Source organism: Heterodontus francisci, chromosome 8 (assembly GCF_036365525.1).
Source record: "Heterodontus francisci isolate sHetFra1 chromosome 8, sHetFra1.hap1, whole genome shotgun sequence".
Lineage (NCBI taxonomy): Eukaryota > Metazoa > Chordata > Chondrichthyes > Heterodontiformes > Heterodontidae > Heterodontus > Heterodontus francisci.
In genome coordinates this window covers 92,135,957-92,160,253 of record NC_090378.1, presented here as the reverse complement: position 1 = coordinate 92,160,253, position 24,297 = coordinate 92,135,957, and the positions used below count along the sequence as shown (strand labels likewise).

Sequence of the window (24,297 nt, the reverse complement as noted above, 5' to 3'; positions counted from 1 at the left end):
CCTTTTACTTGGAGGAAGTGAGTGGAGTTGAAGGAGAAGTTGTTCAATGTGAGAACAAGTTCAGCTAGGCGGAGGAGGGCGGTGGTGGATGGGGACCGATTGGGCCTTTTGTTCAAGGAAGAAGCGGAGAGCCCTCAAACCATCCTGGTGGGGGATGGCGATATAGAGAGATTGGACGTCCATAGTGAAGAAGAGGTGGTTAGGGCCAGGAAACTGGAAATTGTCAAAATGACGTAGGGTGTTGGAAGAGTCACGGATGTAGGTGGGAAGAGACTGGACCAACAGAGAAACGATAGTCAAGATAGGAAGAAACCAGTTCCATGGGGCAGGAACAGGCTGAAACAATCTGCCGGGACAATCCTGTTCATTGATTTTGGGAAGGTGGTAGAAGCGGGCTGTCTGGGTTGCAGGACTGTGAGGTTGGAAGCTGTAGAGGGAAGATCTCCAGAGGAGATGAGATCAGTGACAGTTCTTTGGACAGTAGCTTGATGTTTGGTGGTGGGGTCATGGTCCAGGGGGAGGTAGGAGGAAGTGTCTGACAGTTGGCGCTGAGCCTCTGCATGGTAGAGGTTGGTATGCCAGACAACAACGGTGCCACCCTTATCTGCAGGTTTGATGGCAATGTCTGGGTTAGACCTGAGAGAACGGAGTGCGGCAAGTTCAGAGGGAGGGCTGGTTAGAGTGAGTGAGGGGGGCAGAGAATTGAGACTGCTGATGTCACGCCGACAGTGTTCAATGAAAAGATCAAGAGCGGGTCAGAGGCCAGAGGGAGGGGTCCAGGTAGAGGGCAAATGCTGGAGTCGGGTGAATGGGACCGACGGTCGGGGGAGGACTCCTGGAGGTGAGCACGGAGGCGAAGGTGACGGAAGAAGAGCTCAACGTCATGCTGAGCACGGAATTCATTGAGGTGGGGGCGTAAGGGGATAAAACTGAGTCCTTTGCTGAGTACAGAGTGTTCAGCGTCAGAGAGGGGAAGGTCAGAGGGTATGCATTGTAATGTAATATCTTCTAAGATGCTCAAATTCTTAGTTACGTTGAGGTGCTATGAAATAAGATTTCATAATATCTTTTTGATTCCAATGTAAAATTAAATATACTTCTGTTGATTACCACCTACCGCCCCGGCTGATGAATCAGTGCTTCTCCATGCTTCTGGGTACTGCCTGTGTGGAGTTTGCAAGTTCTCCCTGTGTCTGCGTGGGTTTCCATCGGGTGCTCCGGTTTCCTCCCACAAGCCAAAAGACTTGCAGGTTGATAGGTAAATTGGCCATTATAAATTGCCCCTAGTATAGGTAGGTGGTAGGGAAATATAGGGACAGGTGGGGATGTGGTAGGAATATGGGATTCGTGTAGGATTGTTATAAATGGGTGGTTGATGGTCAGCACAGACTCGGTGGGCCGAAGAGCCTGTTTCAGTGCTGTATCTCTAAACTAAACTAAACATGTTGAAAACCAATTGGAAGAAGCACTAGGGATAGCAAGGGCACAGAATGTATTCTGAGTGGGAGAATGTCCAGAACCACTACTGACTGAGCTGGCTGAGTCATGAAGGACATGTCTGCGGCAGGTGATGAGGGAAAAACCTACTTGACCTTGTCCTCACCAATCTACCTGTTGCAGATCTAACTGCCCATGACAGTATTGGTAGGAGTGACCACTGCACAGTCCTATTGGAGACAAAGTCCTGTCTTCACATTGAGGGTACCCACCATCATGTTCTGTGGCACTACCACTGTGCTAAATGGGATAGATTTAGAACAGATCTAGCAACTCAAAACTGGGCATCCATGAGGCGCTGTGGACCATCAGCAGCAGAAGAATTGTATTCAATCACAATCTGTAACCTCATGGCCCTGCATATGCCCCACTCTACCATTACCATCGACCCTGGGGACCAACCCTGGTTCAATGAAGAGTGCAGGGGTCATGCCAGGAGCAGCACCAGGCATACCTAAAAATGAGGTGTCAAATCTGGTTAAGCTACAACACAGGACTACTTGCATGTCGAACAGCGGGAGCAGCATGTGAAAGACAGAGCTAAGCGATCCCACAACCAACAGATCAGATCTAATCTCTGCAGTCCTGCCACATCCAATCGTGAATGGTGGTGGACAGTTAAGCAACTAACAGGAGGAGGAGGAGGCTTCACAAATATCTTCATCGTCAACGTTGGGGGAGCCCAGCACATCAGTGCGAAAGACAAGGCTGCATGCAGCATTTGCATCCATCTTCAGCCAGAAGTGCTGAGTGGGTGATCCATCTTGGCCTCCTGAGGTCCCCAGCATCACAGTTGCTTGTCTTCCGTCATCCTATTCACTCCATATGATATCAAGAAACGGTTGAAGGCACTGGATACTGCAAAGGCTATGGGTCCTGACAACATTCTTGCAATAATACTGAAAACTTGTGCTCCAGAACTGGTCACTCCCCGAGCCAAGCTATTCCAGTACAGCTACAACACTGGCATCCATCCGACAATGTGGAAATTTGCCCAGGTATGTCCTGTACATAAAAAGCAGGACAAATCTAACCTGGCCAGTTATTGCCCCATCAGTCTACTCTCGATCATTAGTAAAGTGATGGAAGGTGTCGTCGATAGTGCAGACAAGTGGCACTTGCTCAGCAATAACCTGTTCAGTGATGCTCAGTTTAGGTTCTGCCAGGGCCACTCAGCTCCTGACCTCATTACAGCCTTGGTCCAAACATGGACAAAACTGCTGAACTCGTGAGGTGAGAGTGACTGCCCTTGACATCAAGGAAGCATTTGACCAAGTAGGGCATCAAGGAGGCCGAGCAAAACTGGAGTCAATGGGAATCGGGTGGGGGGGGGAAGCTCTCTGCTGGTTGGAGTCATACCTAGTGCAAAGGAAGATGGTTGTGGTTGTTGGTCAATCATCTTAGTCCCAGGACATCACTGCAGGAGTTCCTCAGGGTAGTGTCCTCAGCCCAACCATCTTCAACTGCTTCATCAGTGACCTTCCTTCAATCGCAAGGTCAGAGGTGGGGATGTTAGCTGATGGCGCAATGTTCACCATTCATTACTCCAGGTAATGAAGCAACCCGTGTCCAGATGCAGCAAGACCTGGACAACATCCAGGCTTGGGCTGGTGAGTGGCAAGTAACATTCATGCCACACAAGTGCCAGGCAGTGACCATCTCAAACAGGAGAGAATCTAACCATCTCCCCATGACGTTCAATGGCATTGCCATTGCTGAATCCCCTACTGTCAACATCCTGGGGGCTACCATTGACTAGAAACTGAACTGGACCAGCCACATACATACTGTGGCTACAAGAGCAGGTCAGAGGCTAGGAATTACGTGGCAAGTATCTCACCTCCTGACTCTACAATGCCTGTCCACCATCTACAAGACACAAATCAGGAGTATGATGGAATACTCTCCACTTGCCTGGATGGGTACAGCTCCAACAACACTCAAGAAGCGCAACCATCCTAGGACAAAACAGCCTGCTTGATTGGCGCCCAATCCACCACCTTCAATATTCACTCCTTTCACCACTGATGCACAGTGGCAGCATTGTGTACCATCTACAAGATGCACTGCAGCAACTCACGAAGGCTCTTTCAACAGCCCCTTCCAAACCTGCAACCTCTGCCACCTAAAAGGACTAGGACAGCAGATGCATAGGAACACCACCAAGTTCCCCTCCAAGCCACACATCATCCTGACTTGGAATTATATTGCCGTTTCTTCACTGTCATTGGGTCAAAATCCTGCAACTCCCTTCCTAACACACTGGGTGTACCTATACTCCAAGGACTGCACAGTTCAAGAAGGCTGCTCACCACCACCTTCTTGAGAGCATTAGGGATGGGCAATACATGCTGGCCCAGCCAGCAATGCCCACATTCCATGAACAAATAACAAAAAAAACTGTGATGTTGCACAAGAATAATATAAATGGAAGTTTGTTCATTTTGAGTTGAATTGCTTTTAACATGAGTGAAGGAAGGGAACGTGAGCTTTTCAGTTTTAGCTGAAAAATTCATAGGATTGCTGAATTGTGGTCACTGAGAAGTGGTGCTGTGCGCACTTTTTGTGTGGAGTGCAAGTTAAAGCTAATTGCATTAGAAATATAACAAACAAATTGTGTATAAGATGTAATCTTTTTAAAATTTGTTGCTTCATCCATCCCATGCATTATTCTCTGAAATATGAGATGAGCAGATATTATGCTTGCAGTCTGCTTCTAAAGCTGTTTTGGCATGACCTGGTTTAGTAACATTTGAAATTTCTGTGCCTTTCTTCCCCCTTGCTCAAAACCTTTTTATTTTCAGTCCTACTGAGATGAGGGACAGACAGTTGTCTCACATTTAAATCCAAACTGGCAATCTCTTTTAAAGCTGCTAAAGGCAAAGTTCTCGCCATAATCACTCAGGATTTATGGAGCATAATCCTAAAAAGTTGTAATGCAAATAGATTTTGATGGAGCTTCAAGTTTGTGAATTGGAGAATGGCTCACACAATTGGGCTGAATAGAATTGTGTGTAAACTGGGACTTTTATGAGCTCAAATGCATGAATGAGGAAAAATTGGTGTGGGTGTCTCTGTGGGGGTGTGCGTTTCTAATTGCATGCGGCACGCGCTCGCTCCCTCTTTTTTCCCCCCCCCCCCCCCTCGCTCGCGCGTTCTCCTTTTCTTTCTTCCTCTCGCTCTCTCTCTCCCTCCCTCCCTTCATCCCTCTTCGTTTCTCTTCCCCTCTCTCGCTGTCCACTGTGTGTATAAGTCACAGGAATCTGGGAGAATCCTTTCAGACCTCAAGCTGATAAACATGTTTCTCTATAACAATTATTACTTTATCTAACATCCTGTCTACCTCCTTGTAAGTAACTATATTGATTTCTTCCAGGAGCTTGCCCAACTCTCTTGAACAGTTGCAACTAATCTGGATCTATTGCACGACCTGGAAACCTATCCTAAAGTTCACCAATCCTATTAGAAAATTAAACCTTTGAGATGTAACCTGTATCTATGCTTGCCCATCTTATTTATTTTATTTATTTAGAGATACAGCACTGAAACAGGCCCTTCGGCCCACCGAGTCTGTGCCGACCCTCAACCACCCATTTATACTAACCCTACACTAATCCCATATTCCTACCACATCCCCTATATTCCCCTACCACCTACCTATACTGGGGGCAATTTATAATGGCCAATTTACCTATCAACCTGCAAGTCTTCGGCTGTGGGAGGAAACTGGAGCACCCGGCGAAAACCCACGCGGTTCACAGGGAGAACTTGCAAACTCCGCACAGGCAGTACCCAGAATTGAACCAGGGTCGCTGGAGCTGTGAGGCTGCGGTGCTAACCACTGCGCCACCCAACATGTATGCATGTTCCCTCGTTCTCCCTAACTTAACTGATTCAAGTAATCTGTTCACATTTATACAGTTTAGTTGCTTCATCATTTTAAGTTTCCCTGAATTCTTCACTTCTCCAGAGTAAGAGAGACCCAGCTGCCTGGCCCTATTGTGATAGTTAATGGCTTTTAAACTAGACTTTAATCTAGTATTCCTCCTCTAAAGTTTTTGTAGGGCCTAAATATCAACCACTATGTGATGGGACCACAACTGGACACCGTATTCCAGATTGGTGCAAACCTGGGTCTTGTACAGAGATCCTATGGTGCTTTTTGTTTTGTATTGTATCATCTTGGCTACATATTTGCTTGTTTTATCTGTACCTTCTTGGCATTAGTTGTAGACTTTTTAGTAACTCGCACTATAACACCTAGGTCTCTCCTCCTCAATTGACCTTAATTTTATTGGTATGCACATGCTTGTCATTAGTTCTATCCACCTGAATAGCACTACATTTATCTACTTTAAATTTCTTCTGCCAGATGTGGGCTCGTTCCCTGTTGCACGAGATCAGATTATAACCTTTTCTCAAGCGTTCTAACATATGCACGTAGTACCCTCATGCCTTCGTCCAGATCATTGATGTATATCATGAAGATAACAGGCATTAACACCAATCCAGCAGGACTCCGCTACTAACTAGTCTCTGTGTGGAGCTGATGCCCCCCCCCCCCCCCCCTGTCTACCACATTGAAGCCAATTTGACCCATAATCTTCCTTCCGTTCTCTCAGGATTGTATCTGATAAGATGCCTCCAAATAGGCTGCTATATCAAAAGCTTTTTGCAAATTCAGATGTACTATGGCTATCGGGTACCTTCACCGATCAACTCGATCTCTTTTTTTTTAAGAATCAACCAGGTTGGTAAGACAAAAGCTTCTTTTCGAGAAACCATGTTGCATGCCCCCAATATTGCCTTCCCTTTCAAGGTGGTCATGTAAGGCATAACTAATAGACCCACCTAGCAGCTCCCTGCAACTGAGCTAATAATTTCCTGCTTCTGATTTGTTGCCCTTTTGAATACCGGTATGATATTATCTTGTTTGCAATCACCGGGGACAATCTGACACGAGCAAATTATTAAATAAATGAAAAGGGGGCTCACTCAGCATGGCTCCCTTATTTTTTTAAAGCAATCTCTGGTAAATGTTGCCTGAATCAGCATCTCGTTCTGATTTGAGACCCTTTGTTTCCCTTAAGATCAGATCTGCATCTACTATAACATGAACTGTTGTGTTAATTAAACACTGCATTAATTGCAACTTAGCATCGTCAACAAGAATGAAGAATGATACAAACTAGCCATTTACAAGTTCCATCATGTCTTGGGGTGCACCTGAGTGTGCCACGAAGAATATTTCAGGGGTGCAATACAGCCCTTTATTAGCCTGACTCAATGTATCAGTAAAGGATCAGCAGTGAGACTAGCTATTCAGAATGCCTTGCTACTACCTGTTCGTAAACCCCACCGTGGTCAGATTTTAGGCTTAGCCACAAGTTGAACTCCACATGCTCATGCACAGGATGACGCTAGTGCCATTTAGGATTATAGTTGCTGGCTGCTTCTGCTTTATGTTCGTGCCACTGCAGAGGCTCAAGAAATCTTATCGGAGAATGGGCATGTAAATAATTCAAGAGTTAAGCATGGAGCACAATGTGAGCTCCAGTCCTTAGAGAGATGGGGAGTCCTGTCTTGGACTGGGGGACAGGGAGAGAAGAATTGGGGTCAGTTCTAATGTGCATTATTTACATTTATGAATGTCTGGTAACTTTTTTTCTCCCAAGAGTTCACTTTTTTAATGTCACGTGTTAGGGGCGGCACAGTGGCGCAGTGGTTCGCACTGCAGCCTCACAGCTTCAGCGACCCGGGTTCAATTCTGGGTACTGCCTGTGTGGAGTTTGCAAGTTCTCCCTGTGTCTGCGTGGGTTTCCTCCGGGTACTCCGGTTTCCTCCCACATGCCAAAGACTTGCAGGTTGATGGGTAAATTGGCCATTATAAAATTGCCCTTAGTATAGGTAGGTGGTAGGGAAATATAGGGACAGGTGGGGATGTGGTAGGAATATGGAATTAGTGTAGGATCAGTATAAATGGGTGGTTGATGGTCGGCACAGACTCGGTGGGCCGAAGGGCCTTTTTCAGTGCTGTATCTCTAAATAAAAAAAAAATACAAAATAAAATAAATAGAAATGTAAGTTTGAGAGATAATGAGGAACTAACAGAGACGTTTGAACCTTATAGTTATTTGATTAATTAGCAACCATTATAAAAATCAATGATTCAATAGCTACATTTCAGTGAAAGCAAAAATAGTGAGAAAATAGTTTTTCAAGCAGTGAGGTTTATGTAGGAAATGACTCAAATCTCCCAATCAACATACCTCCCATCTTTGGAACATCAGAGGTTTTTCCCACACTTTTTGTGCATCAGATACAAGACCTGATATTTCCTTTTATTGCTTGCAGGTAGTCTGGAAACTGGAGCTTGCCAAGGCCTCAGATGTAAACTTTGTGGACTTGTAGTTCTTATTACAACTGTTGTTGGTGGCGCACTATACCAGAGAGTTTTCTCCCCCATTGATAAATCTTCATTGCGGTGTAACAGTCCACTTGTCGGGCAAACAGCACGACAAAAAAAGGAAAGAACGTACCAGCCTTTTGTTTTGGAAGCTGGAACGTCAGAACTGTGTGTCCTCGCCTGTCAGAAGACCTTACACAAATCAACAATTTTCAGAAGACCGCCATCATTAACAATGAGCTCAGTAGACTCAATGTGGACATTGCAGCACTTCAGGATACACGGCTCCCTGCGAGCGGATCTCTAAGAGAGCAAGACTACACCACCTCCTGGCAGGGCAGGGATCCTGAAGAACCAAGACAGCGTGGAGTGGGCTTCGCCATCAGAAACTCTTTGCTCAGCATGATAAAGGCACCTTCAAATGGCTGGGGATGCATACGGTCCATCCGACTGCTCACCGCCTCTGGTCCAGTACACCTACTCAGCATCTATGCTCCAACACTCTGCTCTCCACCTGAAGTTAAAGACCAGTTCTATGAGGAACTCCATAATATCATTAGTAGCATTCCCAATACCGAACATTTGTTCCTGCTGGGGGACTTTAATGCTAAGGTTGGGGCCGACCATGACTCATGGCCCTCCTGCCTTGGGTGCTATGGCATTGGAAGGATGAATGAGAATGGACAGAGACTGCTGGAGTTGTGACCTATCACAGTGGCGCAGTGGTTAGCACTGCAGCCTCACAGCTCCAGCGACCCGGGTTTGATTCTGGGTACTGCCTGTGTGGAGTTTGCAAGTTCTCCCTGTGTCTGTGAGAGTTTTCTCCGGGTGCTCTGGTTTCCTCCCACAAGCCAAAAGACTTGCAGGTTGGTAGGTAAATTGGCCATTATAAATTGTCACTAGTATAGGTAGGTGGTAGGGAAATATAGGGACAGGTGGGGATGTGGTAGGAATATGGGATCAGTGTAGGATTAGTATAAATGGGTGGTTGATGGTCGGCACAGACTCGGTGGGCCGAAGGGCCTGTTTCAGTGCTGTATCTCTAAACTAAACTAAACCTCTGCATCACTAACCCATTCTTTCATAATAAACCCTGTCACCAGGTTTCATGGCGACACCCAAGATCATGTCGTTGGCACCAGCTGGACCTCATCGTCACAAGGCGAGCCTCTATAAACAGTGTCCAAATCACACACAGCTTCCATAGTGGGGACTGCGACACCGACCACTCCCTGGTGTGCAGCAAAGTTAGACTCAAACCAAAGAAGCTACGCCACTCCAAGCAGAAGGGCCGCCCGCGCATCAACACGAACAGAATTTCTTGTCCAGAGCTGTTACATAAGTTTCTAAATTCACTTGAAAAAGCCCTTCAAAACACTCCTACAGGGGATGCAGAGACCAAGTGGGCCCACATCAGAGACGCCATCTATGACTCAGCAATGACCACCTTTGGCAAACGTGAGAAGCAGAATGCAGACTGGTTTCAATCTCACTTTGAAGAGCTGGAACCTGTCATAGCCGCTAAGCGCATTTCACTGTTGAACTACAAGAATGTCCCCAGCCAGTTAACATCCGTAGCACTTAAAGCAGCCAGAAGTGCTGCACAAACAAGTTAGGTGCTGTGCAAATGACTACTGGCAACATCTATGCAGTTATATTCAGCTGGCCTCTGACACCGGAAACATCAGAGGAATGTATGATGGCATTAAGGGAGCTTTTGGGCCAACCGTCAAGGAGATCGCCCCCCTCAAGTATAAATCAGGGGACACAATCACTGACCAACGCAAGCAAATGGACCGCTGAGTGGAGCAGTACCTAGAACTGTACTCCAGGGAAAATGTCACCGAGTCCACCCTTAATGCAGCCAAGTCTCTGCCAGTCATGGATGAGCTGGACGAACAGTCAACAAAATCGGAACTCAGTGATGCCATTGATTCTCTAGCCAGTGGAAAAGCCTCTGGAAAGGATGGCATTACCCCTGAAATAATCAAGAGTGCCACGCCTGCTATACTCTCAGCACTCTATGAACTGCTTTGCCTGTGCTGGGATGAGGGAGCAGTACCACAGGACATGCACAATGCCAATATCATCACCCTCTGCAACAACTGCCATGGAATCTCCCTGCTCAGCATAGTGGGGAAAGTCTTCGCTTGAGTCGTTTTAAACAGGCTCCAGAAGCTGGCTGAGCATGTCTACGCTGAGGCACAGTGTGGCTTTTGAGCAGAGATCCATTGACATGCTGTTCTCCCTTCGCCAGCTACATGAGAAATGCCGTGAATAACCGATGCCCCTCTACGTTGCTTTCATTGATCTCACCAAAGCCTTTGACCTCGTCGGCAGACGTGGTCTCTTCAGACTACTAGCAAAGATCGGATGTCCACTAAATCAGCTCATTCCATGACCATATGAAAGGCACAATTCTGCGTAGTGGTGTCTCATCAGACCCCTTTCCTATCCTGAACGGTGTGAAACAGGGCTGCGTTCTCGCACCTACACTGTTTGGGATCATTTTCTCTCTGCTGCTCTCACATGCATTCAAGTCTTCAGAAGAAGGAATTTTCCTCCACACACAATCAGATGGCAGGTTGTTCAACCTTGCCCGTCTAAGAGCAAAGACCACAGTACGGAAGGACCTCATCAGGGAACTCCTCTTTGCTGATGATGCTGCGTTAGCATCCCACACAGAAGAGTGTCTGCAGAGACTCATCGACAGGATTGCGGCTGCCCTGCAACGAATTTGGCCTAACCATCGGCCTCAAGAAAACGAACATCATGGGGCAGGACGTCAGAAATGCTCCATCCATCAATATCGGCGACCACGCTCTGGAAGTGGTTCAAGAGTTCACCTACCTAGGCTCAACTATCACCAGTAACCTGTCTCTCGATGCAGAAATCAACAAGCGCATGGGAAAGGCATCTGCTGCTATGTCCAGATTGGCCAAGTGAGTGTGGGAAAATGGCGCACTGACACTGAATACAGAAGTCAGAGTGTATCAAGCCTGTGGCCTGGGTACCTTGCTCTACGGCAGCGAGGCCTGGACACCGTATGTCAGCCAGGAGTGACGTCTCAACTCATTCCATCTTTGCTGCCTCCAGAGAATCCTTGGCATCTGGTGGCAGGACCGTATCTCCAACGCAGAAGTCCTCGAGGCAGCCAACATCCCCAGCATATACACCCTACTAAACCAGCGGCGCTTGTGATGGCTTGGCCACGTGAGCCGCATTGACGATGGCAGGATCCCCAAGGACACATTACATTGTACAGCGAGCCCGTCACTGTTATCAGACCCACCGGCCGTCCATGTCTCCGCTTTAAAGACGTCTGCACACGCGACATGAAATCCTGTGACATTGACCACAAGTCGTGGGAATCAGTTGCCAGTGAACGCCAGAGCTGGCAGACAGCCCTAAAGGCAGGGCTAAAGAGTGGCGAGTCGAAGAGACTTAGCTGTTGGCTCTCTCCCTACACTTCTGCCTTTTTTTCCTGCCAACTGTGTAACAGCCCCGACAACCAATTTTATCTGCAGTGCCTGTGGAAGAGTCTGTCATTCTAGAATTGGCCTTAAAAGCCACTAGGCGCTGCTTCACAAACCACTGACCACCTCCAGGCGCTTGCCCATTGTCTCTCGAAACAAGGAGGCTAAAGAAGTTACGTCTTCATTGATCAGGAGCTAGTTATTTGCCATAGTTTGGCCGATTAACTTAGAACTCTGTGTCCACGACCAGAACAATGCAAACACCCTCCTGCAGTACCACTGCAAATGATCCTGCTCATTGATGTATCATAAAATCCTCATTATAGCTAGCATTTTTGACTCAAAAGTTATTTAACAGTTTAAATTCTCTGAAATGTGAAGTCATTTTATTTTCTGCTGTTTGGTTATTGTGTTTGCTTATAAATCTTATGCCTTGTTATTGTGTTTTGGATAGTCATGGTTTAATCTATTAAGGCTCCAGAGGAGAGTAGTTAAAAACAATGATCTGTCATTCACTCTTAGGACTTGTCCATAAAACCAGGTGCAGTTAGTTTAGTTTAGTTTAGAGATACAGCACTGAAACAGGCCCTTCGGCCCACCGAGTCTGTGCCGACCATCAGCCACCCATTTATACTAATCCTACACTAATCCCATATTCCTACCACATCCCCACCTGTCCCTATATATTTCCCTACCACCTACCTATACTAGGGGCAATTTATAATGGCCAATTAACCTATCAACCTGCAAGTCTTTGAAGAATTAAAACTCATGGAACAGAACATTGGCTCTGTAGTCCGCAGAGGGTTAGGCCTACACATGGGCAAATCTCTTGGAAACATTTCCAGCATACAGTGGTTAACTTTGTTGGGTAAATTAAATGCTTTAAAAGAAGTGCCATTTTTGGCGATACAAATTTAACTTTCCTGCTTACGCACTGGGATGTATGGAAACAGCATTGCATTTTCATAGAGTATCTTGTATTCAAAGAAAATGAGTTGTCTGGGATGTCAATCTTGCTGGTTTTGAGAGTTGAAGCTGCCAAAGAATTTAAATGGTTTTGTGGTGGTTGCTTGATGGTTTTGATAGTTTCCCATCCAAGGAAGAAGAGCTGATATTTATATTGTGTCTCAGGACATTCAAAATGTTTCACAGCCAATGTTTTTTTTGAGTGTAGCTGCTGCTGTTATGCTGACACAGCAAGAGCTCTAAAACAAATGTGCAAAATGATTGATCCGTTTTAGTAGTGTTGTTTGTAAAGGATAAATACTGGCTAAGATACTGGAAAAACTCGCTGTTTTTCTTTGAATACTGCCCTGGGATCTTTTATGTCAGTCTAAGCAAGTAGCCAGAGACTAGTGTAATTATTTTGATGAAGACACCTCAGTACTGCAATGAATTGCTAATTTAGATTATGTGCCCAAGTTCTTGAGGTGGGAGTTGAATTTAGATCTCTGACTCAGAGCAGAGAGTGCCATCAATTGAGCCAAATTTACATTTGAACACTGAGGTGCATTCGCGAGGATGAGCGATACGTGGATAGCACGTTTCAGGAGGTGGTCACCCAGCAGATTAAGAGAGTGCAGATAGAGGGGGACTGGGTGGCTGCCAGACAGACAAGAAGGACAAGGTAGGTAATGCAGGAGTCCCCGGAGGGCATCCCACTTTCTAAACCGTATTCAGTTCTCAGTGCTGATGGGGGAGAGGGTTTCTCTGGAGAGTGCAGCAAGAGTCATGACCAGAGCACCATGGGTGGCTCAGCTGTGCAGGGAGGGAGGAGAAAAGACAGGAGAGCAATAGTGTTAGGGGATTCTGTAGTTAGGGGAACAAACCGGCGTTTCTGTGGTTGCAGCCGTGATTCCAGGATGGTATGTTGACTCCCTGGTGCAAGGGTCATGGGTATCACTGAGTGGCTACAGAGCATTCTGGAGGGCGAGGGTGCACAGCGAGAGGTCGTGGTCAACGTTGATATCAATGATAAAGGTAGAAAAAGGGATGAAGTCCTGCAAGCTGAATTTAGGGAGTTAGGAAAAAGATTAGCAAGCAGGACCTTAAAGAGAGTAATCTCTGGATTACTTCCAAGGCCATGTGCTAGTGAGTATAGAAATAAGAGAATGCACCAGATGAATGCATGGCTGGGGAGATGGTGCAGGAGGGAGGACTTCACATTTCTGGGGAAGGTGGGACCTGTACAAGTTGGGTGGTCTACACCTGAACAGGACCAGGCCATATATCCTTGCAGGAAGATTTGCTAGTGCTGTTGGGGATGGTTTAAACTGGATTGGCAGGGAGATGGATACCTGAGGGCAATTTTAGATGGGACAAATTCAGAGCAAGGAACGGGAGGCAGAAAATTAGCGACTGACTCTGAAGGACAGAAGAAATGAAGCTTAAAAAGTGTACAGCACAGGAATTTGGCAGTGTTAGAAGTTATTTATTTAAATGCAAGGAGTACAGCAAATAAAGCTGATGAGTTGAGGACACAGACACATGGTGGCATGATATCATTGCTGTAATGGAAACTTGGCTTAAAGATGGGCAAAACTGGCAGCTCAACATCCCTGGATATAGAGTTTTCAGGCAGGATAGAGAGGGGGATAAAAAAGGAAGGGGTGTAGCATTATTGGTTAAAGAATTAATTATCATTGTGAGGAGGGATGATATGCTAAATGAATCATCAAATAAGGCCATATGGGTTAAGCTCAGAAATTTTAAAAAAAGGGTCAGCCGCAGTACTAGGAGTGTACTGTAGACGCCCAAATAGAGAAAGTGAATGCAAGAACAAATCTGTAGGCAAATTTCTGAGTGCAAAAACAATAGGGCAGTGATAGTTGGGGATTTCAACTACCCTCATATCAACTGGGATACAAACCGTGTGAAGGGCACAAAATTCTTGAACTGCATTCGAGAGAACCTTTTTAGCCAGCACGTAACAAGCCCAATGAGAGGGGGCGCAATTTAGTATTATGAAATGAAGCTGGGCAAGTGGATTAAGTAGCAGTGGGTGACCATTTTGGAGTTAATGACCATATTACAGTTAGATTTAGCATTATTATGGAAAAGGACAAAGCTAGAACTGGAGTAAAAGTTCTAAATTGGGGGAAGATAAATTTTACAAAGCTGAGAGGCGATCAGGCGAAAGTGGACTGAAGACAGTTAATTTAAGGAAAATCAGTGGCAAATGAGTAGGAGGCATTCAAAAGCGAGATTCTACAGGCACAGTGTAGACATGTCCCCACAAAGAAAAAGGGTGGTACTGCCAAATATAGAGCCCTCTGGTTATCTAAACGCATACAGGTTAAAATAAAGCAGTAAAAGAAAGCTTATGACAGTCACAAAAAACTTAATTCTTTAGAAAGCCGAGAGGAGTATAGAAAGTGCAGGGGTGAAGTTAAAAAGGAAATTCGGAAAGCAAAAAGAGGACATGAAAAAATATTGGTGCATAAAATCAAGGAAAACCCAAAGGTGTTTTATCAGTACATTAAGAGCACAAGGATAATTAAGGAAAGGGTAGGGCCGATCAGAGATGTTCAAGGGAACTTGTGTGTGGATGGAGAAGATGTGGGCAGGGTTCATAATGAGTACTTTGTCTTCACAAAGGAGAGGGATGATGCTGACATTGTAGTTAAAGAGGAGGAGTGTGAAATATTAGGTATGTTTAGCATAATGAGAGAGGAAGTACGAGAGGATCTGACATCCTTGAAAGTCGATAAATCACCAGGGCTGGATGGATCGTATCCCAGGCTGTTAAAGGAAGCCAGGGAAGAAATAGTGGATGCGCTGAGGATCATCAAATCCTCACTAGATACAGGCGAGGTACCAGAGGATTGGAGGTCTGCGAACGTTGTACCATTGTTTAAAAAGGGTGCGAGGGATAGACAAAATAATTATAGGCCTGTCAGTCTGACCTTGGGCAAATTATTAGAATCAATTCTGAGAGATAGGATAAGTTGTCACTTCGAAAGGCATAAATTAATCAGGGGTAATCAGCATGGATTTGTTGAGGGCAGGTCGTGTCTTACTAACTTGATTTGAAGGAGGATTGATGAGGGTAGTGTAGTGGATGTTGTCTACATGGATTTTAGAAAGGCATTTGACAAGATCCCACATGGCAGACTGGTCAGAAAACTAAAAGCCTGTGGGATACAGGGGAATGTGGCAGGTTGGATCCAAAATTGGCTCAGTGACAGGAAACAAAGGGTAATGGTTGACAAATGTTTTTGCGAATGGAAGGCAGTTTCCAGTGGTGTTCCACAGGGCTCAGTGTTGTTGGGTCCCTTGCTGTTTGTGGTATAAATTATGATTTGGACTTAAATGTGGGAGGCATGATTTGGAAATTTGCCGATGACACAGAAATTGGCTGTGTAGTTGATGAAGAGGATAGCTGGAGACTCCAGAATGATATCAATGGTTTGATTGAGTGGGCGGAAAAGTGGCAAATGGAATTCAATCCAGAGGTGTGAGGGAACAAAATAAGGGAATACACAATAAACGGGAGGATATTGAGAGGGGTAGACGAAGTGAGAGACCTTGGAATGCATGTCCACAGACCCCTGAAGGTGACAGGACAGGTAGATAAAGTGGTGAAGAAGGCATATGGATTGCTTTCCTTTATTGGCCGTGGTTTAGAATACAAAAACAGGGATGTAATGTTGGAACTGTATAAAATGCTGGTTAGGCCATAGCTGGAGTATTGTGTACAGTTCTGGTCACCACATTACAGGAAGGACATAATTGCTCTGGAAAATTGCAGCTATGAGGAAAGATTGGATAGGCTAGGGTTGTTTTCCTTGGAACAGAAGAGGCTGAGGGGTGACTTATTTGAAGTTTACAATATTATGAGGGGCCTAGATAGAGTAGACAGGAGGGAACTGTTTATCCTAGTGGAGAGGTCAATTACCAGGGGCCACAGCGTGATTGGTAGAAGGATTAGAGGGGGACATGAGGAAAAACTTTTTCACCCAGAGGGTGGTGGGTGTCTGGAATTCACTGCCAGGAACGGTGGTGGAGGCAGAAACCCTCAACTTATTTAATAGGTACCTGGACCTGCACCTGAAGTGTTGTAACCTGCAGGGCTACGGACCAGGTTCTGGAGGGTGAGATTAGATTGGGCGACTAGTTTTTTCAGCTGGTGCAGACACAATGGGCTGAATGGCCTCTTTCTGTGCAGTAACTCTTCTATGATTCTATGAACACCAGTCTGGTGGGTGGAGCTGGTTTGATTGTTTTGCAGTTGATCGAAGGGATATTTCAACCAAACAGATTTCTTAACTTTCTGTTAATTCCATTCAATGTTGATTTGTTGGACTATGGATGCATGCTAGATGTAAAATGGTAGGATACTGAAGTGTATAGAACTAGGGGACCTTGGAGTGCATGTCCACAGATGCCTGAAAGTGGCTGTACAAGTAGATAAGTTGGTCATGAAGGCATAAGGGGTACTTGCTGTTATTAGACGAGGCATAGAATATATGAGCTTGGAGGTTATGCTGGCATTGTATAAAATACTAATTCGGCCAAAGTTCTGCTCACCGCAATATAGGAAAGATGTGATTGCATTAGAGAGGGTACAGAGGAGATTTACGCAGTTGGTGCCTAGACTGGAGAATTCTAGTTATGCGGAAAGATTGAATAAGCTAGGGTTGCTCTCTTTGCCACAGAGAAGGCTGAGGGGCGACCTAATTGAAATGTCTAAAATTGAGACGTAGGGATAGATTGTATTGGAAGGTCCTATTCCCTTTGGTTGAGGGGTCTGTAACCAGAGAGCATAGATTTAGGGTAGGAGGTTTAGAGGGGCTTCGAGGGGAAATGTTTTCACTCCGAGGGTGGTGTGGATCTGGAAATCGCTGCCTGATAACATTTAGAAAAAGATATACTTGGATATGCACATGAAATGCCGTAACCGACAAGGCTATGGACCAAGAGCTGAAAAGCGGAATTAGGCTGGATGGCTACTTGCCAGCCGGCGTTGACACGATGGGATGATTGGCCTCCTTCCTTGCTTCAAATTTCAATGCTTCTATGTCGGACTTCTGATTATGTAAGCAATCCTTATCTGTGTAAAATAACGGATATAAATGCAAGCTGGTGAGAAGTGAATTTAGAACAGATGTTAGGCAAAATATTTGTGCTTGGAGTTGATAAATATTTGGCAGAATTGATCAAGCAAGGTAATAAAGGTGAAAACAATTGAGCTGTTTAAAATGCAATCAATTTTCATGATGGGAGAGCAAAACAGTTTGTTGTAGTGGTTATGCTGGTTCCTTAGTTTTTTGTTCCAGCATGACTGCAACTCAGACAAATTTGCTGTGTTATCTTGGTCTCATTGGACCCCAGCAAGTTATGTTCGTGTTTCAGTTGCATAAGACTTGCATGTCAAGAGTATCATTAAAACAGTCTTAATGTACGCGGGAGATGCACATCAGTTTCACTTTGGGGAGATGGTGGCATAGTAGTAATGGCACTGGATTAGTAATCCAGAGACCCAGGATAATGCTCTGGGGACAAGGGTTCAAATGCCACCATGGCAGCTGGTGGAATTTAAATTCAATTAATTGATCTGGAATTGAGGTTGGTCTCAGTAATGGTGTCATGAAGCTAGCATCGATTGTCATTAAAAACTCATCTGCTTCTGTAATGCCCTTTAGTGAAGGCAATCTGCCGTCCTTACCTGATCTGGCCTACATGTGACTCCAGACCCACAGTAATATGGTTGACTACTGTCCTTTGAAATGGCCTAGCAAGCCACTTGGTTGTCAAGGGCAATTAGGGATGGGCAATAAATGCTGGCCTTGCCAGCAACGCCCACCTCCCATGAAATAATAAAAAAAACTTTGTCTTTGTTTGAGTTGTACAGATTAAAAAGGGGCAGGTTTTCTCTCTGTTCTCTGCTGTGTTCGCTCATCTCAATTAAAGTCACCGTGAAAACATTATTCCATGTGTGTGTGCATTTTTTTGTTATCTTGGCTCCGTTAGACGTACAGTACCTTGTGTCAGAAGGTAACTATGGATTTAAGCACATTATCTAGGATGTCACTTGGAATGAGTGTTGCATTGTTGGAGATGTCAGTCTGCCAGCTCAGGTAAATGTAAAAGATTCCATGATGGGATTCAAAATTTGTCTGGGGAAACAGTCCTAATGTTTTTTATTTATTCCTAGAGGACCTGTCCTTAGGCATATTAATATGCTGATTTTTCCACGCCTTGCGGTTTTGCGCTTTCCTCTTTGTTTGCTCCTAGAAGTCTCCCATTTTCAATTTTGCATTGTTTAACATCATTCTCTTTTTCTCCCTCTTGGTTTACTTCCCTCAAATTTACTTCAGTCACCTCCTTCATGTTTTCATGCCTTAGAATATTGTCAATCTAACCTTGTCACCTTTTCTTGATATTGATGATCTATCCTCCTCCACTGTCCTGAGAACTGTGACATAGCTGTTGCGTGCTCTCCAAGTGACCTACTCCATCCTTCTCAAGAACCACATTTTACAACTTTCTAGTCTTTGGTTATCTGCTTTTCTCCGGGTCCACATTTCAGCCCTTCAGAACAAGATGCTCCAAATCAGTCTTGATTCTTTTCTTAAGATCTCTACTCATTCCTATACTGAGAAAATCTTTGTTTGGAGAAGACATTCTTTGCCATTGCTATTCTAGCTCTGATTAATTAATGGCAGTAACCATCTTCTGACAAGATACTTCCCAGGTACTTAAATTGTGATACTTGTTCCAGCTGTTGGACATTTATCTTGACCTCAGCTTTCCCACCATTTCTTCCAATCATCATTACCTTGGATGCATGTGTAACCAAAGTTATGTTAAAGATCCTAGAAAAGCGAAAGCAAGCCATTACATTGGCTAAGATCGGTTTGGCTTTAGGAAGCGTTGTAGAATTAGAGAGGCTATAGCAGTGATAAGAGTGTTAAGCGAAAGAAGCATAGAATACCATCAAGAAGTACACACTTGCTTTGTGGATTATGAAAAAGCTTTTGACTGGGTGAACTGGCTGGAAAGATGAAAGAATGATTGTAGCTGTCTACACGGGACAGAATGCTGCAATCAGGACAGTATTTGGTGAAACTAAATCTGGTGTAATCGGGTGCAGGGTGAGACCAGGCTGTCTGCGATCACCATTGCTCTTTAACATCTATGCGGAAGCCATGATAAAAGCACTAGGTGAAGTACAGAAAGGTGTCAAAGTAGGAGGTCATTTGGTGAAGGTAGTGAGATTTGCAGATGACCAGCCCTTAGTGGCTAGCACTTTGCTTGTTAAGCATCTTTTTTAGTGATTTATTCATTTTGGTGTTTGAGACATCACTGCATGCACGTTGCCTGATGTGTTCAGCCACCTAACAGTGACTGCAGTAACCATTGGCTATAAAGATATCTTGAAGATGTGATGAGATGTTATATAAATTGAAGTTCATTTGTTCTTCTAATCAATGTCCTTGCTGGAAATGTGTTTTTGCTTTTGGGTGTCAGATAAGGACAGGTTATTAAAACAGATAGCGCTGGAAATACTCAGGTCTGTCAGTATCTGCAGAGAGAGAAACAAGAGTTAATGCTTCAGTTCTGTGACCTTTCATCAGAACGGCTTATGACGGGCTCACAGTTGAATGGTCTGGTGACAGTCTCCAGCATCTCTCACAGCTTGGATAACATATTGTGTTCGTATGGGAGGGGCGTTAGGGGGTGTCATAGTTGTTCCCTGAATTGTAAAATGCTACAGGTTATTACTTCAGGAATTAATGTCGTTACAAATTGTGCAGCCATTTTACACATTCAGTTTGCTGAATATTTGAAGCATTTTAGATGACCATTAGATGTACATTTTTCAATGGCAAGGAGATACCTTTAGAACATCAAAGCAAGGGATCTAACTCTTCATGTAGTGAATCACCCAGTGAACTGATAAGCTGATTAACTGACATAATTGGCATCTTTTAGGATTTCTCCATTTATTCTGAACTGCTCTTTGGCAGCCCTCCTGAAGGGCAAATTCTGCTGCATGCAGTGGTCAGTTTCCTTGAACTTATGGTCACAGATTGCAACATATCACTGCATATAACATGACCTGCACGTTTAACATATTGTTTGATATGTATTTAAAAAAGGACACAGGCCTGATACACTCGGACTTTTGTGTTCCGTGTCAGTGCGCCATTTTCCCACACTCTCTTGGCCAGTCTGGACATAGCAGTGGAAGCCTTTCCCATGCTCTTGTTGATTTCTGCATCTAGAGACAGGTTACTGGTGATAGTTGAGCCTAGGTAGGTGAACTCTTGAACCACTTCCAGAGCGTGGTCGCCAATATTGATGGATGGAGCATTTCTGATGTCCTGCCCCATGATGTTCGTTTTCTTGAGGCTGATGGTTAGGCCAAATTCATTGCAGGCAGCCGCAAACCTGTCGATGAGACTCTGCAGGCACTCTTCAGTGTGAGATGTTAAAGCAGCATCGTCAGCAAAGAGGAGTTCCCTGATGAGGACTTTCTGTACTTTGGACTTCGCTCTTAGACGGGCAAGGTTGAGCAACCTGCCCCCTGATCTTGTGTGGAGGAAAATTCCTTCTTCAGAGGACTTGAACGCATGTGAAAGCAGCAGGGAGAAGAAAATCCCAAAAAGTGTGGGTGCGGGAACACAGCCCTGTTTCACGCCACTCAGGATAGGGCCTGGACAACGTATGCCAGCCAAGAGCGACGTCGCAATTCATTCCATCTTCGCTGCCTCTGGAGAATACTTGGCATCAGGTGGCAGGACCGTATCTCCAACACAGAAGTCCTCGAGGCGGCCAACATCCCAGCTTGTACACACTACTGAGTCAGCGGCACTTGAGATGGCTTGGCCATGTGAGCCGCATGGAAGATGGCAGGATCCCCAAAGACACATTGTACAGCGAGCTCGCCACTGGTATCAGACCCACTGGCCGTCCATGTCTCCGCTTTAAAGACGTCTGCAAACGTGACATGAAATCCTGTGACATTGATCACAAGTCGTGGGAGTCAGTTGCCAGCGTTCGCCAGAGCTGGCGGGCAGCCATAAAGATGGGGCTAAAATGTGGCGAGTTGAAGAGACTTAGTAGTTGGCAGGAAAAAAGACAGAGGCGCAAGGGGAGAGCCAACTGTGCAACAACCCGACAAACAAATTTCTCTGCAGCACCTGTGGAAGAGCCTGTCACTCTAGAATTGGCCTCTATAGCCACTCCAGGCGCTGCTTCACAAACCACTGACCACCTCCAGGCGCGTATCCATTGTCTCTTGAGATGAGGAAGCCCAAAAGAAAAAAGAAAATTTTAAAAAAGGGAAACTTGGTAAATGTTGTCTTTCAGCCGCAAAAATGAACTTAGATTTTACTAGATATTTTTCATAACTCTGCTTTCAGGGTTAGACAATGGTTGAAAGATGCCTGTTCTTCAAGACTGGTGTCTGAACAGCTTAATTCACTTGCAAGACGCATATTGTGGTTAAAATATGTTTGTGAACACACAAGTTTGTCATAAAACTAGCTATCATTTTTTTGATCTCAGACAAGCAACATTGTCTGATGAAGTTTTGCTGTTTCAGTTCAGGTGTTTTTATTTTGCATCCTAGCTTGGCTAGACATCTTATTTTCTGGCAATCTTATTGTTTAGCACAGCAATTGTTGGTTTCTGGTGACTTCTTTGCCAGGCTGGATAGGTAAGGAATAACCAAGGCTCCTGTTCTTGATGATTATCCAGTGCGCTATGATGGATGTGAGCTCATGACAGGGTTGGGCTCCGTTCTTGTCGCTTGCCAAAATGTTTTTGTTTGCCGTTGCTCTGTTGCCCAAATCCTAACTTGTGCCAAGTCCTGTTAACTCATCATCACTTTGCTCGCTGACCCATATTGGCTTCTGGTCCACCAATGCCTCAGATTTAAAATTCTCAGCTTCATGTTCACATCCCTCCTTGGCCTCTCCCTTTTTTATCTCTAACCTCCTCCAGGCTTACAACTGTCCAAGAACTCCATGTTCCTCCACTTCTGGCCTCTTGTGCATCCCCCACTTCCTATGCTGTACAGTTGACAGTTGAGCCTTCAACCGTCTAGGCCCTAAGCTCTGGACTTTCCAAACCTCCTTGCTTCTCTTTTAAGAAGCTGCATAAAAAGTACGTTGTTGGCCAAGCATTTGGTCGTTTGTCCTAATATCTCCTTTGTGTGTTTGTGTGGTGTGACATGAAGGTGAAGTAGTGGAGGCTGATGCCTTTAGTACTGTTACTTTGCATAATCTTCAGAAGAGGCAAATATTACAGTTGTTCAGTTGGTTGGCCTTATAAAGCTGTTGCTTTTCAGTAGCAATTTGGATAGAGCCAATGTTGAGTTTATTTGTAAATAAGCTTGCTTAGCTATTTTTATAAGTTCTAGCAACACAATTCAGTTGTTAAAATCTGCATCAGGATCATTGGTAGTCTAAGTATACTACATTTGTAAGTGACCTGGGGCCTTGCATGGGGAGAATGGCAACAGTATTTTAGATGCTTGTTGCTTTTGGATTTACTCTCTTTCACAGTAGTTGCTGTTGTCTCTTGAAATTTCTGTAAATCACTGAAATCATATATTTGAATACAGTTCTTCTATACAAAGGTGTTAAATAAGTATGAATAAAACTGGGACCTTCTTACTCTATGGTGTATGTTATAATTTTCTCTTTGAAATGCACTTCTCCACTGATTTCAGTTTTATATTCTATGTAGGACGGGGAAGGAAGGTCAGCCGAGGGAATATTATACTTTGGATTCCATATTATTTCTGCTTAACAATGTTCACCTCTCCCATCCTGTGTATGTGCGGCGTGCTGCAGTAAGTATTATGCATTTATTGTAAACTTCAATAAGCTTTTGGATCAAAATGCTAAATCCAAAGTGTGTATACAGATATGTGGAAGACTCAGCAATGTATAACGAGGGGATCCATTGACACGCAAAAATGGAAGAATGAGTGTTGATGTGTATATTCATTATTGATGGTGCCCAGATGAATGAACTCAACCATGTTTGGAAGGTTACTTTAAACTTGTGTAATGTAGTTCTGTGCTTGCCACCTAAGTAAAGCTAAGGTCAACCAAACTCTGCTGTCCATATCCTAACTTGCAACAAGTCCCATTCACCCATCATCCCTGTTCTTGCTGACCTAAATTGACTACTGTTTAAGCAGTGCCTCAATTTTAAAATTCTCATTCTTGTTTTCAAAGTCCTTCCATGGCCTTGTCCCTCCCTATCTTCTCCAGTTCTGCAACACTCGGAGATATCTGTTCTCTTGCACATCCCCCGATTTTACACACGTTGGTGGCAGTGCCTTCGGCTGCCGAGGCCCTCAACTCTGGAATTCCTTCCCTAAACCCCTCCATCTCATTACTTCTCTTTCCTCCTTTAAGATGCTCTTTAAAACCTGTCTCTCTAACCAAGCTTTTTGTCATCTGTCCTGATACCATCTCGTTGCTCTCTGTCAAATTTTGTGTGATAACAGTCTCCTGTGAAAGCGCCTTAGGACTTTTACTACATTAATGGCATTGTATAAATGCAAGCTGTTGTAAGTATAGCCTGCTTGCAGCTATATCATTTATGCCTCTGTGTTTGCAAATTCCAGACCATCTTCCTCCAAATAAAGCATGTCATTGTCAGGCTTGAGCCCTGAAAATATCTGGAAGGATTCGTTTCTGATACGAAAATAGTTTACTGGATGCAGAAAATACTGAATGAAATAGAATAAAAACCCCTGACCTGTGAAGGGGAAGGGAAGCAAAAGGGAATGAGGCTTAACAAATGGGAAGGCTGTTAAACACTGAAGCTGCTATCATATTGGTTTTGGTAATAGGGTTATATTGGGATTACTACCATTTAGAAAGTAGCTTTATTCAATTGAAAGAATTATGTTAGTTTGTTCAAGTGAAGGGTGTAGTAAAAATGCAT

At 44.6% G+C, this 24,297-nt stretch overlaps 1 protein-coding gene across 1 annotated transcript in view; it reads left to right on the top strand.

Annotated features, from left to right (window-relative positions):
- Positions 1 to 24,297, top strand: part of cdc73 (cell division cycle 73, Paf1/RNA polymerase II complex component, homolog (S. cerevisiae)) — a 455,163-nt gene that overhangs the window by 5,274 nt on the left and 425,592 nt on the right. The window contains exon 2 of the mRNA XM_068037710.1: positions 23,083 to 23,188. Within this exon, the coding sequence (XP_067893811.1) occupies positions 23,083 to 23,188 (106 nt within the window). The remainder of the gene's footprint in view (positions 1 to 23,082; positions 23,189 to 24,297) is intronic.